Source organism: Carcharhinus amblyrhynchos, chromosome 22, assembly GCF_965287045.1.
Source record: "Carcharhinus amblyrhynchos chromosome 22, sCarAmb.v2.hapA, whole genome shotgun sequence".
NCBI lineage: Eukaryota > Metazoa > Chordata > Chondrichthyes > Carcharhiniformes > Carcharhinidae > Carcharhinus > Carcharhinus amblyrhynchos.
In genome coordinates, this window is record NC_137345.1 from 31577042 (window position 1) to 31596365 (window position 19324).

At 41.9% G+C, this 19324-nt stretch overlaps 1 protein-coding gene across 3 annotated transcripts in view; it reads right to left on the bottom strand.

Annotated features, from left to right (window-relative positions):
- Positions 1–19324, bottom strand: part of lad1 (ladinin) — a 139655-nt gene that overhangs the window by 69402 nt on the left and 50929 nt on the right. For all 3 annotated transcript variants that reach the window (XM_080210094.1, XM_080210093.1, XM_080210095.1), the window contains one exon: positions 5971–6099. In XM_080210094.1, the coding sequence (XP_080066220.1) occupies positions 5971–6099 (129 nt within the window). The remainder of the gene's footprint in view (positions 1–5970; positions 6100–19324) is intronic.

The window sequence follows — 19324 nt, forward strand, 5'->3', positions numbered from 1 at the left end:
CTGTTACAACTAATTATAAATTTGGAGTTGAGCCAAGTTTTCACTTTTCCATTGAACTAATACAGGAAGTGGTATTAATAGTTTCTGTTTTGGCCTTTGTTCAGGGAGAGGCCATCTTATCACTCTAAACACTAAACAATGAAAATAATTGACCAAATTACGTTACAGCAAAAGCAAACAACCCAAACATTTCAAGTGAATTGCTGTCATATAATTCTATTAAAAAGATTTCAATATGCATTATTAGAAGTTTTCTAAAAAAAAATGCTTTAAAAAAATCAATTTGTGATAAAGCAAATAAAATAAATCTCAAAACATTTGAAGGCTGAAGACTTAGGAAGCACCATCATCCAATTTGGGTTAGGGGAAGATACTAGACCCAAAAATATTTCTTAGCTTGCTGCCAAGTCCAAGTTTATTCAACACCTAAAAATGCTTCCGAATCTGGGAGGACCTTCTAAAACCTTTCACATATTTCTGACATTGTACAAGAAAATGATTTTGATATGACTGAGTATCCTGTCACATCTAACTTCACAATGCACTCCCTGACACAAACCCCCTTGCCTTTCTCTGCTCAGTTCGTAGAGTGTGATCTTGCTGGCTGAAGATGCCGTACTCCTGCTGAAGCAAGGTCGGGGAATCTGGTGCCCAGCCAAATCTCCATTCTCTGCAGCGGGATGGGAAAATCCTGTTGGCGTGAACAGTGATAACACTCTGGCCATAGTGCCATATGCCAGTCCGTATCGGAATCTGAGAAGAACTCTTCGGGTCCACGGCCCTAGGAATATCCAGAGGCCTTTCTGTGCAATGCAATCCCTTCACCTTTCCCAGCAATCCATTTAAACACAAACTTAGCTTCACTTACTCCTGACATGGGGAGTGGGGCATCAGTGGTTGGGCTGGCATTTATTACCCATTCCTGAAGGCATTTTAAGAGTCAACCACATTGCCGTGGATCTGGAGTCACATGTAAGCCAGACTAGGGTAGGGGCAGCAGATTTCCTTCCCTAAAGGACATTAGTGAACCAGATATATTTTTATGAAAACTGACAGTGGTTTCATGGTTATCATTAGACTTTTAATTCCAGATTTTACTGAATTGAAATTTCATCATCTGCCGTGGTGGCATTTGAACCCGGATCCCCAAGCATTATCCTGGGTCCAGCAACAATACCATGACACCACCATCTCCCCTAAATGCTGGAATATTTCCATCCAGTGGTTGCTTGTAGGTTATCTCTTTTTAACTGAGTTTTTTCCAAGGAGCCCTTGATACAGATCTCATCGGCTCCTGCATTAATTTACTCCTCTTTATTCTCCTTTCCCACTCTTTCTAACTCCAAATATGCTGTTCTTTATCATAGAATCCTTATAGTGCAGAAGGAGGCCATCTGGTCCATTCAGTCTGCACTGACTGTAGAACGAGTGTCCTACCCAGGACCACTCCCCCATCATACCCTCATAACTCCTCACATTCACCATGGCTAATCCATCTAAGCTACGCATGTTTGGACACTAAGGGTCAATTTAGCCCGGCAAATCCACTTAACCTGCATATCTTTGGACTGTGGGAGGAAATCCATGCAGACACATGGAGAATAAGTTCCACAAATTCCACAGTCACCCAAGCTGGAATCAGACCTGGATCCTTGGCACTGTGAACTGGCAGTGCTAACAATGTGCCACCATGCTGCACCATGACTGGTAAAACCAAAATTGATCTCAGTATCTAACTCAAACTTGATTTTTCCCAGTCCCTACAAACTGGAACTCCTTTCCCCTTTCCTTCCTTTAGTGAACTTTCAAAACTTAAATGTGGCAACCCCTGATCGTAACTTAATGATTTATCTTTTATTTTATCATTCTGCACTGAGTTTTGAGCCCCTTTGTTCTGATTTTTCATTTTAGGGGAATGAAATTTATCAAGGTTTGGGGACACTGACACTATGGTGAATTGAAGAAAAAGTCATGGCAAGGTAACCAATAAAATTGCAAAAAAAGTGTTTGCAGGAACACTATGACTGGGATCTTCACTTGATTTCTTTCTCAGTGTCACCATGGCAGGTATGACAGAGGAACCCACTTGGTGAAGTTTTGTGGAAGAATGTCAGGACTACATTTAGATGCGCTTGACATATTAAAGTTTCAAGGGAAGGTGTAAAATACCAATTCTTGCAAACATTTCAACAGGTCTCATTTTGTAAACAAAAAAACAGAGGACATGAACTACCACAGAGGTTCTCCACTCATTTACCATTTGTACCATTATTCTGAGGTCATTATTTATGTCTCTGAGGAGCATCTTGCAAAGTCTTTCTATGATAAAATCTATATACAAACAAATTGTTGTTTATATTGTTACATTGTCTGTCTCTTGTTGTTTTTCAACTCTGATCGTTTATTGCTGCATGTGGTAGGATTGCCATGTAAGTAACTAGGGGGAGAGTAAGGATAAATAAGGTCATCTATGTGTAGATCCAAAAGAGATTGGTGAGATCCTAAATGAATATTTCTCATCAGTATTTACTGTTGAGAAAAGCATGGATGTTAGGGAACTTGGGGAAATAAATAAGAAGACTTGAGAAACGAAAATATTACAGAGGAGGAGGTGCTGCAAGTTTTAAAGCGCATCAAGGTAGATAGATCCCTGTGACCTGATGGAGTGTATCGCAGGATGTTGTGAGAGGCTAGGGAGGAAATTGCAGCTCCCCTGGCAGAGATATTTGAATCATCGACAGCCATAGGTGAGGTGCCTGGAGGCTGGCAAATGTTGTGCCTTTGTTCAAAATGGGCTGCAGAGAAAAGCTTGGGAGCTGCAGTCCAGTGAGCCTAACATCTGTAGTGGATCTACAGGCATTTAGAGAGGCAAGGACTGATTTGGGACAGTCAGAATGGTTTTGTGAGTGGAAAATCATGTCTCACAAATTTGATTTGAGTTTTTTGAAAGGATAGATGAGGGCAATGCAGTTGATGTTATCTACACGGATCTTAGCAAGGTCTTTGACAAGGTACTGCATGGCAGCTTGTTGCATAAGGTTAAATCTCACAGGATCTAAGGTGAGGTAGCCAAATGGATACAAAATTGGCTTGATGACAGGAGACAAAGGGTGGTTGTAGAGAGTTGTTTTTCAAACTGAAGACCTATGACCAGCGTTGTGCCTCAGGGATCAGTGCTGGGTCCACTGTTATTTGTCATTTGTGTTAATGATTTGGAAGAGAATTAGGAGGCAAAATTAAGTTTGCAGATGACACCAAGATTGGTGGCATAGTGGACTTTGAAGAAGGTTTTCTAGGATTGTAATGGGATCTTGATCAATTGGACCAGTGGGCTGATGAATAGCAGATGGAGTTTAATTTAACTAAATGTGAGGTGATGCATTTTGGTAGATCGAATCAGGGCAGGACTTATTTAGTTAATGTAGGGTGTTGGGGAGAGTTATAGAACAAAGAAATATAGAGGTATAAGTTCATAGCTCCTTGAATAAGGAGTCACAGGTGGACAGAATGGTGAAGGTGGCATTCGGCATGCTTGTTTTCATCAGTCAGAACGTTAAATACAGGAGTTGGGACGTCTTGTTGAAGTTATACAAGACATTGGTAAGGCCACATTGTGTACAGTTCTGGTCACCCTATTATCTAAAGGATATCATTAAACTAGTAAGAGTGCAGAAAAGATTTATTAGGATGCTACTGGGACTTGATGGTTAGAGTTATAAGGAGAGGCTGGATAAACTGGATTCTTTTCCCGAGCTTAGGAGACTTAGCAGTCTTTTAGTAGTCTATAAAAGAATGAGGGGCATAGATCAGTTAGATAGTCAACAGCTTTTCCCAAAGATAGGGGAGTCTAAAACTAGAGGACGTAGGTTTAAGGTGAGAGGGGAGAGATACAAAACAGTCTAGAGTTTTCTTATGCAGAGGGTGGTGAGTGTCTGGAACAAGCTATCATAGGTAGTAGCAGAGGTGGATACAATCTTGTTTTTTAAGAAGCATTTAGACAATTACATGGGTAAGGTCGGTAGAGAGGGATATGGGCCAAATGCCGGCAATTGAGACTAGCTTTGTGGTTTTAAAAAAAGGGTGGCATGGACAAGTTAGGCCAAAAGGCCTGATCCATGCTGTAAACCTCTACGACTTATGATTATGCTTTTCATTTCATTCATAATTCTGTAAAACTTGAAAGAAATTTTAGACCCTTTAACATTTCAAGGCAAAAACGGGTGACTATTTAATGAAGCAATGAAAACATGGATCAGGGACAGGAATCCCCTGGATTTTAGACTTCTTTTCTCTGCCCCTCTGAAGGAGCAATTCATTTAGTGCTACTCCCCTATCTTTAAAGGATTATAATATCATCTGTTTTGTGTAATTTCTTTTGCCAATGTCTCAGTGTTTATTTGCACAAGATTAAGAAGTGTGAAGTGTTTGAAGCTTCTGTTATTGATACCTTAATGGTCACTTCGTAGTAACAAATTTGAATTTTGCTGAAAAAAATAGGCACATTGTTGAAGTATTTTGTGTTCATCAGGACAGATGCAAGGACGTGAAATGTCAAAGGGAGCAACAATTTATGCTGCATGAGAAAGGGGTTCTGATTGGCTGACTTGGTCTAATCTTAGATGTGATTCCACAATTGAACAGTACATGCTGAATAATGCTCAGTGTGCTAAGAATTACGCTAGCAACTAATTTTAGATCATGAATCAGGCTAACAATAAGGCTAGAGGCTACATTTATTCATAAACAGGGACTTGTCCTCTGCGGGGAAAAGAAACATATCCAAGCATTGTGCCTTTTCCAAATTGAACAAGAGTTCTGTGGTGCATTCTCCATGGCAATATCTCAATCAATCAAAGTCAACTCTGCAACAAATTAACACCCTTTTCTCATGCAGCACAAGTTGTTGCCTTCTGAAATTGTCCATTCTTGCATCTGTCCTGATGAGTACAAGTTAAAAAAGTTTGAAAGTATGTCTCGTTTTTCAACAATACTTTAGTAGTTTGTCTGATTGGCATGTCTTTAGAGTTGTAGGATTAGCAGTCTTTTTTTGAAGGAAGGCTTGAGAAAGTTATTTTATTCTGAACCTTCCAAAATATTGTTACAAAATGGTTCATCAGTTTTATAGGTAGTACACACTGAGTAAATGGACATGGAAGGGTTACAAATTGGCACAAGGTGGAAGGGATTGTGTAAAGATCCATGGAATGTGTGTGGGAGCACAAGTTGGCACGGGGGACTATAGTTACATGAAGCATATGAGAGTCCATGAAGGGGCGTGTGGCATGAAGGGGACATGGGCACGTGAAACAGTAAGGCTGTTTGAATTTGCCTTTCAACAGTTCCTTGATTCGAACTGTGGATCATGAATTCTCTGAGGGACCACGAACCACGTGTCAACCAGAAACTTGTCTGATTCCATGAAAATTGTAGGTGGCCAGGAGATGCCTGCCCTTGTTATTGAGCCAGCCAGGTTGGGGATGCCAGTACCATCTGTCCCCTTGTCCCACACCAGTGAAAAATGGGTGTGTCAGGAATGGGGACAGGAAACGTGGAATTAGGTCACACAATTTCTAAGTAGCTGTTAACAGTTTTAAGAACTGTTGCAATTCAGTGAAAATCCTCAACACTGTATTCCCTAATTTCTCTACTAACTGTCGGTATTTTGTTTGGAGAACTCCAATTTTATTCCTTCCAATATTATGTGTTCCAACATTAACCATGATTTCTGGCTGATACCTTTCCAAGTCCAAAGCTTTCCTCACCCACTCTACTACACTCCTTACTCTGATGGTTACAAGATACCATGCTATTTAGGATTATCAGTTGTGGCTGCAAAGGTGCATATCTACTCAAATCATTATGAAATCCCCCATTACAACTGTTTCTTACTTCTTAAATTCCACAATATTGACAACCAAATCAAATCAATTCATATGTGTCCTTTACAAGGTTGGCTAATTATATTTGTACCTGTTTCCAGATGTGTATTGTCCTTCAGCAAAATCTTCATTGTCTGACATTGAATTATTCACTCGGTTCCGACGTCGACGAGCTTTCTCAAATTCCTCATCATCCTCCATTGATCTCTGCATTGCAAGACTGGGAAAGATGCAATAATCAGTTCATTCAATTTACATAAAAGCAAAATACTGCATGCGCTGGAATCTGAAACCAAAACAGAAAATGCTGGAAAATCTCAGCACCTGTGGGGTTGACTCTATTCTCTCCAACGCAGGCACAGGGAAAACATGCAGACAGTGACCCAAGCTGGGAATTGAACTCAGTTCCCTAAAGCTGTGATGCAGCGGTGCTAACTGATGTTCCACCGTGTCACCTGAGACACATTTGTAGCATTCCTATTAACTATTTTAAAGTGAAATATCCGTTAATTTGAAGCAACTTCAATTTTACAAATGTAATGTAAACATGGCTAAAATTTTTTTAGGAGTGTTTTTATTGTGAAGTTAGTTTCACTGCTGTTAGAATTTAGGAGCTGAACGTACTGTATATGAAGATACCATCGTGGATTTATACCGTAGAATCATACTGTTAAAGGGATTATAAAGGATATATTTGTTCAACAAGTTTGTTTTCCTTTTGTTTAAATATCACATAGATTCTGACTAGGTGGCTTTGGCAATGACACGTAAAGGACATTATATAAACTGTGTGCAGAATTTTACGAGATCTTTTCTAAGTGTCCAGCTAACATGAAAACGGGAGAGTTTCTGATCCATTTTTTTGGAAGATTCTTCACTGCTGACAGAACTCTTCCCCTCCCTGGGCCAGATACAGCCTCCCCCTCATCCCCATGGACATTGGAGACCCCTCAAAATTGTTGACCCCCTTACCACCTCCCCCCTCACCCCGACTCCCACACCACTTTCCCTGAACCTCTTGCACAAGGCCCCACCTGGCCCCGATGGCTGAACCCACGAGAGATTCCCTCCCACCCACCCTACACGACCTGGTGCTCTGCACGAGGGTTTAATACTCCCTTACCCACCCCCCAGATATGAACCCAAGTGCCAGCATGCATGCTGTAGGAATAACTTGCACTGGGGCATCATCACAATAGCGCATAGCGAGTCATCATCACCCTCCTGCCTGCCCCAGAAATTCACTAACACAGCGTACCCAGGCCCACCACTCTGATGTTAGAATACTGCAGGAGATTGTAGGATTCCAAGGGGAAGGTGGAATCGAACCCATGTGTGTCAGCACAGGCCCCTAGTGACCAAAGCGCATTGTGATCAGAGCCTTCCTCACTGCTGCTGCATGCCTGATCCTTGCTGCTGCCAGCCCTCCAGTGCCTGGGTGGTGTTGCTCATCATCATTGTACTTCTCCTCTTCTTACTCTTCCTTTTCCTCCCCTCCCTTCTCTTCTTCCTCCTCCTCCTGCAAGACAGCGATGCCCAGCTGGTCAGCTTCTACACCCTCCTCCTCAAAAAGGTCTCTCTGCTGCTGTGCCAGATTGCATGGGGCACAGCACACTACCAAAATGCAGGACGATATCAGAGGGCTATATTGAGGGCCCTGCCAGAAGGGTCCAGGCACCTGAATCGTATTTTGAAGAACACTATGCACCGCTCCACTATTGAACTAGTGGCAATATGGGCCTCATTATATCAGGGGTCTACACATCAGTCTGAGGCCAATGTGTCGTCAGCCAAGTCCTAAACGGGTATCCCATTTCTCCCACGAGCCATCCCTGTAGCCTGGACTCCTCCTCAAAGACCTCTGGGACATCAGAACTCCTCAATATGGAGCTGTCATGCATGCTGCTGGGGTGTCTGGATGATATTCAGCTGATGGCCACACACCAATTGCACATTTATTGAATGGAAACCCTTTCTGTTCATGAATCTTCCTGGATTCTTCACCGAGGCCTTGAGGCTGATGTGGGAACAGTCTATAGCCCCTGCACATTTGGCACATTCGTGATTGCCACGAATTCTGCTGTCTGAGCTTCCTGATGGGACTGGTGCGGTTCAAATTTAATGCACGGGCCAGCCCAAGCATACAGGGTACCTGTGACCTTCCTGACACACTTTTGGATGAATGGTTGGGAAATGCCACAAACGTCTCCATTGGAAGGACCCAGTGGTTTAAAAGTTTAAGGCGGCTGTCACTTCCACAGCCACCGGGAGTTGGTTGCCACTTTGCTCCAGGTGCCAGGTTCTGCAACAAATGGTGTTTCACTGTCACCCTTCAGAAGAAAGTGCCAGAGTCATCAGCGGCACATGATGTCCAACAGTTGCTCGAAGGACACTCACGTGCAGAGCTGCAGGGGTCAGCGCTCTGGCCGCCACCAAAAACCCCCTTCTGAGCAGCATGGAGCAGTTTGAACACGGAGACTTACCTCTCGCTCACCCTCACTGATCAAGTGCCTGAATGCAACTTTAATATATGAGGTGTTTTCCTGACCGATCCAGTTGCAGCAAACAAGGTCGTTAAGACAGGTGAGCTGGAACAATTGGGAGTGAAGCTCGCTAATCGCATTGTGATGAATGCAAAAAAAATGCAAATTGACATTCTGCCCATTTTGGGCAGGCTTCCAATCATGCCCATTTTTTTTTCTGAAAATGGGAACGCAAGCAAAAACAGGTGCCATTCCTGCTAGTTTCATAACACCCAATTTTACAACATTTTCCTGCTACAAAACAGGCATGATGAGGTCACAAAATTCCATCCTTGGTCTGTTCTGGTTCAAGAAGAGGAATTCTGATCATTTCTCCCCCCAGCTGAGAGGAATGTGCTGCCTAACTTCCTCATTGCTTTGTGCTGTTAACATTTCGAAATAATCTAATTAATTCATTTTTATTTTGCCAATCTGATTAGGTCATATGGGAATGCAAACTATGGCTAAAGTCTTATGGCTTAACATGGACAAGCTTAAACCTTTAACTGCTATATTTAGTTTTGAACTTAAGAAGGAGAAATACATGGATGGCCAACTAGAATTTATATAGTTCTGTGCATTTGAAAATGATCAACAGGAAAATAATTACGCAACTTATTTTTAAAAGTTTGTTTATTAATGTCAAAAGTAGGATTACATTAACACCACAATGAAGTTACTGTGAAAATCCACTAGTCACTACCTTCTGGCACCTGTTCAGGTACACTGAGGGAGAATTTAGCTTGGCCAATGAACCTAACCAGCATACCTTTTAGGTTGTGGGAGGAAAGTGAAGCACCCGGAGGAAACCCACACAGACACAGGGAGAACATACAGACCCCACACAGACAGTGACTCAATCCAGGAATTGAACCTGGGTCCCTAGCATTCGGATGCAGCAGTGTTAACCACTGTGCCACCGTGCCACTCTAGTAGTATCCTATTTCAGATAAGATAGAACCAGATCATCTTAACATAAATCTACAAACCCCTGAAATTCAATAGGAAAATGATACCTTATAAATCAATGTGATCAGTGCTACAAAATTGTTTATTTATATTCCAGTTTTGAATCAATGCAGGGAAGCGTAAAGTATAGGCACTTGAAAATAATGTGTGCAAGTTTGGTCTCTCAAGAAGTACCTCACTTTGACAATAAATATGGTCTCAGATGTGATTGTGTACAGAGACAGGAAAAGCAATAGTGCTAAGTGGGATGTTTCATACTAATTTTTCAATGTTCCCATTAACTAATTTCTAATATGGTGCTGCTGAAGTGTAATTGTGGTCTGCAGAACTAACAATCTGTCCTTTTCCTTTATTCAAGCACTCCCATAGGAGAATTGGTCAAAATAGTCAACTCCTTAAGTATTTTATTTAAATTAAAGCAAAATACTGTGGATGCTGGATATCTGAATTAAAAATGGAAAATGCTGGCTAAACTCAGCAGGTCTGGCAGCATCTTGGAGAGAAAAAGTGAATTAAAGTTTCAAGTCCACATGTCTTTGAAGTGTCTTGAAACATTAGTCAGAATTTTACTGCCTTGCCCACCCCAGAATCGAGGCGAGCCAGGCTCGCAGAATGACGTTCTCCGTTGGACTCAGACACGATCTTACAAGCCTTGGATGGGCGAGATGGTAAAATTCTGGCAGTTAACTCTGTTTTTCTCTCCAGATATGCTGTCAGACCTGCTGAGTTTATCCAGCATCTTCTATTTTTATTTCCTAGTTACTAGAGTTTTCAAAAGCAATCATATTAAGACATGTGGAACTTGGGGTCAAAGAGCTGAATGGATAGGAAATAGGCCAAAAGATAAGAAAGCAGGAAGTAGGGGGGTGAATGGATAGTTATTCAAAGTGGAGGAGAGTAGAAAATGGTGTTCTGCAAGGATCAGGTGTGGGAAAACGCTGGCACTAACAACTTTTCTTGCTCCCTTGCTCACTTCTTTCCTCTCACTGCCCCTCTCCTGAACCCGTGCAGTGAGTGGGAGAGTCAGGCAGATAATCAGTGATGAGTGGGTCAGGCAGGGGAGCGGTGAGTGGCCAGAGAAGAGGTGAGATAGTTGGCAAGAGAAAGTTGGCCTGCAGTAGGCAGTCACAGAGCAGGAGAGAATTGGCCTGTGGGGAAGGAGCCAAATAGAAAGACATATTTCTTTTATATTTTTAAACTTATTATAGTTTGGAAGTTATTTCAGTGACAAAAGTAGGGATGTAGGAACGTGAAGGGGAGGCAGTGGCGCACTAACATTGTCGCTGAACGAATAACCAAAAACCCAGGGTAATTCTCTGGGGACCTGGGTTCAAATCCCACTACAGCTAATTGTGGAATGTGAATTTAATAAAAAAGAATCTGGAATTAGAAGTCTAATGATGATCATAAAACCATAGTTGATTGTCCTAAAATGCCATCTGGTTTTTATAATGTCCTTTAGGGACGGAAATCTGTCATTCTTACCTGGTCTAGCCTACATGTACTCTAGATCCACAGCAGTATGGTTAACTCTTAAATGCCCAGCCAGCGACGCTCCTGTCCCATGAAACAAATGGATTTTGACAAGATACCGCATGGTAGGTGTTTGCATAAGGTTAAATCTCACAGGATCCAGAGTGAGGCATGGTAGCACAATGGTTAGCACTGCTGCTTCACAGCTCCAGGAACCTGGGTTCAATTCCCAACTTGGGTCACTGTCTGTGTAGAGTTTGCACATTCTCCTTGTGTCCGCAAGGGTTTGCTCTGGTTTCCTCCCACAATCCAAAGATGTGCGAGTTAGGTTGATTGGCCATGCTAAAAATTGCCCTTAGTGTCCTGAGGTTAGAGGGATTAGTGGGTGGATATGGGGTTGGGGCCTGGGTGGGATTGTGGTCGGTGCAGACTCGATGGGCCGAATGATCTCTTTCTGTACTGTAGAGTTTCTATGAGGTAGCTAAATGGATACAAAATTGGCTTGATAACAGAAGCTAGAGAAAGGTTGTTTTTCCAATTGGAGACCTGTGACCAGCAGTGTGTCTCAGTGACTGGCACTGTGTCCTCTATTATTTATCATTTATATTAATGATTTGGATGAGAATATAGGAAGCATGGTTAGTAAGTTTGCAGATGATACCAAGATTGGTGGCCTAGTGGACAGTGAAGATGGTTATCTGCGATTGCAAGGGATCTTGACCAATTGGACCAGTGGGCTGATGAATGGCAGATGGAGTTTAATTTAGATAAATGCAAGGTGATGCATTTTGGTCGATCGAACCAGGGCAGGACTTACTCAGTTAATGGTAGGGCGTTGGGGAGAGTTACAGAGCAAAGAGATCTGGGGTACGTGTTCATAGCTTCTTGAAAGTGAAGTCACAGGTGGACAGAATGGTGAAAAAGGCATTCAGCACACTTGGTTTTATCAGTCAGAACATTGAATACAGGAGTTGGGACGTCTTGTTGAAGTTGTACAAGACATTGGTAAGGCCACACTTGGAATACTATGTACAATTCTGAACTCCCTATTATAGAAAGGATATTATTAAGCTAGAAAGAGTGCAGAAAAGATTTACGAGAATGCTACCAGACTTGGTAGTTTGAGTTATAAGGAGAAGCTGGATAGACTGTGACATTTTTTTCCTCTGGAGCGTAGAAGGCTGAGGGGTGATCTTATAGAGGTCTATAAAATAATGAGGGGCATAAATCAATTCGATAGTTAATATCTTTTCCCAAAGGTAAGAAACTAGAGGGCATAGGATTGAGGTGAGAGGGGAGAGATACAAAAGTATCTAGAGGGGCAATTTTTTCACACAGAGGGTGGTGAGTGTCTGGAACAAGCTGCCAGAGGCGGTAGTAGAGCCAGGTACAATTTTGTCTTTTAAAAAGCATTTAGACAGTTCCATGGGTAAGATGGGTATAGAGGGATATGGGCCAAATGTGGGCAATTGGGACTAGCTTCGGGTTTTAGAAAAAAGGCAGCATGGACAAGTTGGGCTGAAGGGCCTGTTTCCATGTTGTAAACCGCTATGACTCAATGACTCTAAATTTCAATTTACAGGATATAATATTATAATACTTTTTAGTCTGGCAGGAAAGGAAAGGGTGGCACGGTGGTTAGCACTGCTGCCTCAAGCACCAGAGATCCGGGTTTGATTCCCGACTTGGGTCACTGTCTGTGTGTTCGCACGCTCTCCCCATGTCTGCAGGGGTTTCCTCCAGGTGCTCTGGTTTCCTCCCACAGGCTGAAAGATGTGCTGATTAGGTGTATTGACTCAGAGTGTGGCGACTATGAGAATTTCACAGTAACTTCATTGCAGTGTTATTGTAAGCCTTACTTGTGACCAATAAATAAACTTTGACTTTGAGGTCCGGCGGAAGCTAACTACTACCTTTACATTGATTGTAACAAGAAAATCTCATTACTTAAATTTGTTTCACTTAATTGACCCTAGTGTCAGGGGGATTGGGAGTGTAAATGCATGGGTTGTGGGAATAAAGCCTGGGTGGGATTATGGTCAGTAAAGACTCAGTGGGCCAAATGGCCTTCAGTACGGTAGGGATTCAATGATTCTACGATTAATGCTGCACTTTTCAGCAATACATCGACAACTTTAAGCAAGGACATACAAGGCTAGGCATTCAAATGCTGATGTTGAAATTTAGTCTGAATTGAAGGGCATCACTCCATGAAGAAAGATAAGCCATAAAAAAAATCAATAGAAATTAATTTCTTCCTCTTGTTGAATATTTCCTTTAAAGATGCAGTTATAATATATCAACATTATACACCAACTGAGACATTTCAAGTGTGGCAGGCTCCCTTTGATTCATGCCAGAAGGTCTGTGATGTTGCTCAAGATAACTTGCAGTGCTGTTTTATACTACTTAATACAATCGGATGAATTTCCACTTGCCTGGTAATAACCTCATAGCAGAGTGATAATAACATTGGAACAATGGGTACAAATGGTGTTTTTGCTGGAATAATGGAAAGGGAAATATATTGAGCTGGATCTAACCTATAGAGAGAGGCTTTCAGGTAATGGATGAACTCTGAGATCAATTAAAAGCGGAAAATATCACTAAGACTCTCAAGAGCTTGTCATTCACTAACTGTTTCACAAGGTCAGAAAATTGTTGCTCTCCTTTTTACATTTTTGGTATCTGGAAGTGTGAGAAGTCTGCACAAGACACCAACATTGAATACAGATGAATTAGGTCACAGATAGATACCAAAGATGGGGTGAACTGATAGCCTGCTTGAAAGAATATAATGTGGAGATGCCAGCGTTGGACTGGGGTAAACACAGTAAGAAGTCTCATAAGACCAGGTTAAAGTCCAACAGGTTTATTTGGTAGCACAAGCCACAAGCTTTTGGAGTACTGCTCCTTCATCAGGCAAGTGAAGGACCTGATGAAGGGACAGCGCTCTGAAAGCTAGTGGCTTGTGCTACCAAATAAACCTGTTGGACTTTAACCTGGTCTTGTGAGACTTTTTACTGAAAGGATATGTACAGTTGGAGAAATCAATTTAGTTCATAGACGGTTAGTTCTTTCAGCAAAAGATGAAATAGGCTCTTGAGATTTCTATTACAGGTCACTCGTATATTTATGGAACAGAACAGTTTCCTGTACTGGGAGATGCCCTATTGCATACCATACATGTTGCCTTGGAGCCCATGCTAGCGGCTAATTAACCCCAGAGTAGTTCAGAAAGTTTGCTATTTAAGAGAACAGACACCTGCTGCATGATTAGTGTTCTCCTGCCCAAGTGAAGCAATCTGTTAATGAAACCAAATTATTTTGACTTTAGAAAAGGTGGCTGATAGTGCCTGAGATAGCTGAAAAGGCAGAATAAAGGCTTATTTCTTCCCATGCTCAGGCACAGTATTAAAGCAGTGACACTGAACATTTACATCGATAAGATTAGGCAAAACATTTGTTCTCGGTTTTACCACTCTCTTCGATTTTGCATTCTCTAACTTAGATCCAGTCATCCTCTCTGCACTCAGTGTTAGTGATGTGTGACTTTCCATTACTTGTGAATGAATAACATTGACCGAAGTGCCTGTATTTCTAGTCATCACAATTTGCTGATTTGTAGCTCCAGAGAAACTTTTAAATAACATCTGCGTTTCTGATGTGTGGACTTTGCAAGTTCCAGGTGTCAAATTCAGGAAAGTTATTGGAAATCTCAATTTCCTTCTCCCTCACTGTCATTATGTTTTTTTTGTAAGATTGCCAATTTAAAATCACAGATTCATACAGCGCAGAAGAGGCCCTTTGACCCATCAAGTCAGCAGCTGAAACACCTGAACTCCCGCCTAATCCTATTTACTAGCACTTGACCCATAGCCTTGAACATTGTGACGTGCCAAGTGTTCATCCAGGTACTTCTTAAACAATGTGAGGCAACCCACCTTCACCACCCTCCCAGGCAGCACAATTCAGACCATCGCCAACTGCTGGGTGAAAAAGTTTTTCCTCATGTCCTCCCAAACCCCCTGGCCCGCACCTTGAACTTGACCCCCTTGTGACTGACCCTTCAACTAAGGCGAACAGCTGCTCCTTACTTACTCTGTCCATGTCACTCAATCTTGTACACCTCGATCAGGTTGCCCCCCCACCCCCCGCCCCTCCACCTTCTCTGCTCCAATGTAAGTACCTCAGGCCTATCAAAACTTAAATGTTCCATCCCAGGCAGTATCCTGGTGGATCACCTCTGCACCCTCTCCAATGCAATCACATCCTTCCAATAATGTGATGACCAGAACTGCACACAGTACTCTAGCTGTGGCCTCAACAAAATTCACACAACTCCAACATGATTTCCCTGCTTTTGTAATCTACGCTTTGATTGATGAAGGCAAATGTCGCATATACCTTTCTCACCACTTTGCAAATATGACTTTCCATCTTCAGAGATCTATGGACAAATAAGCTAAGGTCCTTTTGTTTCACAGAACTTCCTACTATCATGCCAATCATTGAATATTTCCTTATCAAATTATTCCTTCCAAAATGTATCATCTCACACTTTTCAGGGTTAAATTCCATCTGCCACTTATCTGCTCATTTGCCCATCTTCTTATAGCCCAAGACACTTTGTCTCACTGTTAACTACCCAGCCAATCTATATGTCATCCACAAACTTACTAATCTTACCCCCCATATAGTCATCTCTGTCATTTATATATGACCCAGCACAGATCCTTGTGATAACCCACTGGCCACTGGCTTCCAGTGACGAAAGCAGCCTTCTGTCATTACCCTCTGTCTCCTGCAAATTAACTAATTTTGAATCCACTTTACCAAAGTACCCTGTATTCTGTGTGCATTTAAATTCTTGATTAGTCTCCCTTGTGGGAACCTTCTCAAAGGCTTTGCTGAAATCCATATAAACTACATCAACTGTATTACCCTTCCCTACGCACATAGTCACCTCCTCAAAGAATTCAATCAAATTTATTAGGCATAAACTCACTCTGATAAAGCCATGCTGACTATCCCTGGTTAAACCTTGCCTCACCAAGTGGAGATAGATGCTCTTCTTCAGAATTTTCTCCAATAGTTTCCCTGCCATTGATGACTGTAGTTACCTGGCTTATCTCTAGAACCCTTCTTAAATAGCAAAACCACATTAGCTGTTCTCCAGTCCTCTGGCATCTTCCCCCATGGCCAGACAGGAATTAAAAATTTGGGCCCGAACCCCTGCAACCTCCTCCCTTGCCTCCGACAGCAGCCTGGGGCACAATTCAACTTGACCTGGAAATGTGTCCACTTTTAAACCTGCACAATTTCTGTGTTTTATTCTGTCCACAGCTCCTTGAAGGCAAGGTGCTGATAGAAGGAGCAGTTTGGTTCAAATTTTCTCATTGGTTGTGGAGCTGGTAGCACCATGTGCCAACCCAATCAGCGAGAATGGGATTGTCAACTTTCACCCCCGTATCTAGTGGAGCAGATCACCCTTCCTTTTTGGAATGTACCTGATATTCTTTCTGTGGAAACCTATGGAATAAAAATCATGTCAATTCCCTGAAGGGTAAAGTGATCCCTTGAGCAAGATTATCTCCCAGGCAGTGAAAATGAAAAATCTACTCCTATATAATTGGTGAAGCCATGAGAACAGCGCACAAAACAATTGAAACTCATCAAAAAACCTGTGAGGTTCCTTTCTGTGGAAATTTGTAGTGACACACACTAAAATTCACTGATTTCTACAATTCCACAATTGGTGCAACTCTTTCTGATGGAAATCTGGGAAAATGATTCTCAAGGTAGTAAACAAGGATTGTCTGATGGTTCTTTTTTGAATTTTTTTGGTACAACCCAGTGAGATTTGGATTTTTCTTAGGCCCCGGTCTCCCAGCCCCATTGTGACAGGACCAGCCGCAGGAGATGTGGCAGCCAAACCAAAAGTCCTTTGACTTTCAGTGGGACTGGATGATCCCAGGAACTGGTGGGACTGAAAAACTCCATCCTTCGGTTTGCTTGCTCCCTGCTGCTTTTTGAATTCAAGGCATGGGATGATATTATAAAGAAATGTAGATAAGTGAAATAAGTCAGTGAGTGTATCTTCCAATGCTTGTCCCACAACCACATTGGCTCTTGATATTCGCTGCTGCCTTCATGACGGAAGATCAGCAGTGATTTGCTGAATAGTTTTGATGCACGGGGAAATACTGAGCAATTCATGGCAAAACAACCGAGGACACAGCCCTGAATGGTGGTTGAAAAACATTGCCAGGCTGGTTGATATTATTACTTTACATTATGGGTTCCACTGCTTAACTCAACTCCACTCTGGCCTGAGAAGCCAGAAAGCTTCCCGAAAGTGTGTTAATAATTCTGAGGCTCGAAGACCAGCTGGAATCTGAGGCACCTCTTTATACCGCCATGGAGAAAAATGCCTCAATTCTTCACACTGCATGTGTTACTTTCTGATATCTTATAAAAAAATAGGAACCATAGAAACCTTACAGTGCTGAAAGAGGCCATTTGGCATATCAAGTCTGCTCTGACAACAATCCCACCCAGGTCCTATCCCCTACATATTTACCTGCTAATCCCGCTGACCTATGCATCTCGGGACACTAAGGGGCAATTTAGCTTGGCTAATCCACCTAACCCACACATCTTTGGACAGTGGGAGGAAACCAGAGCACCCAGAGGAAACCCACGCAGAGAAGAATGTGCAAACTCCGCACAGACAGTGACCCAAGCCGGGAATCGAACCCAGGTCCCTGGAGCTGTGAAGTAACTGTGCTACCCACTGTGCTACTGTGCCGCTCCAAAACGGACCAAATAATCAATGCAAGTTGTATTGCAAAGATGCAGGACAGTTTAAGACATATCCCACTCATCAGATGCTAAAGACATCAAATTTAATAGGTGTTAAAATGCTTTGCTTGTGGATAAATGTATCCCGATACAGTTCTTTTTTTAATAAGCTGTATCACATTAATTTGATATGAATTTCTGGTGTTATGCTTTTTTTTGACATTTTAAAATGGCGACTATCCATACTGAAACCAATGGTTCACTTTTCTACTCAGCGTGCATGTAATTCAGCCTCAGATTTTGTAGAGATTTTTCAATGCTTCAAAGGTTGTCTTAAACACCGATATCTACAGTACATCTACACACACAATATATATGAGAGAGATAGAAGGGACCTGGGAGGAAAGTCTTTAGTTGCTATGATTAGGAATTCCAGAGTGATATGTAAAAGAAGGACCTGCATTCATATAGCATCTTCCACATCATCAGAATATCCCAAAGCACTTTTCAGCTAATGAAGTACTTTTAAAGTCTAATCCCTGTTTTAATGTGGGAAAAGTGCAGACAATTCATGCACAGCAAGCCTGCACAAAAAGTCATGCAATAAAGATCAAATTGCTTGTTTTTATGATGTTTCTTGAGGGGGTATTTACTGGCCAGGACACTGGCAATAGCTCCTCTGCTCTTCCTCAAAACAGTACAATGAAATCCTTTAAGTCCACCTTGGAAGCAGACTGGGCCTTGTTTCTACATCTCATCTGCAAGGCAGCTGCAATGACAGTGCAGCACTCCCTCAGTATTGCATTGTAGAGTCCGATTTTAGTTGAAGGCAGGAAATTTCAGGCAGTGTATGACCATTGTGCATGGCAGCTATTTAAGCCAGTCTGACATCCTTTCACACAAAACCTACATTTAATTGAAGCACAGGAAGATTTCAGATCATTTAGTCAAGACAGTGGCATAATGGTATTGTCACTGGACCAATAGTCCAGAGACCCACGGTAATGCTCTGGGGACCAGGGTCCAAATCCCACCATGGCGGGTGGCGAAATTTGAATTCAACAAAAAATCTGTAATTAAAAGTCTAATGATGACCATGAAACCACTATTGATTGTCATAAAAACTTGTATGGTTCACTAATTTTGTTTAGGGAAGGAAATCTGCTGCCCTTACCTGGTCTGACCTACACATACTCCAGATCTACAACCATGTGGCTGACTCTTAACTGCTCTCAGGGATGGGCAATAAATGCTGCCCCAGCCAGCGATGCTCACTTCCATGAATATAAAAAAAAATCTGTAGGGCTGCACTGGACACTCAATTCACCCATCTCGGGTAAATCAAAAGAAACTTAAATGCGCAATGCAGCTCTTAAAGGTATCAGGTGTTGCTTGTTGCAACTGTTCAAAATGTTAATTTTTCAGTAATTTTTTCAGCACTGGTTTTTATTCATTTTGACTATCTTTCCTAATTCTTTTTGAAATTTGTTATTTGTTTTCCAATATGTATTTGGAAGTTTCTTTATGTGATGGACAGCAATTCTTATGGTGAATCAAAAGTGGCTGTATATTTGATTTGATTTGATTTATTATTGTCACATGTATTAACATACAGTGAAAAGTATTGTTTCTTGTGTGCTATAGAGACAAAACATAACATAATAGAGAAGGAAATGA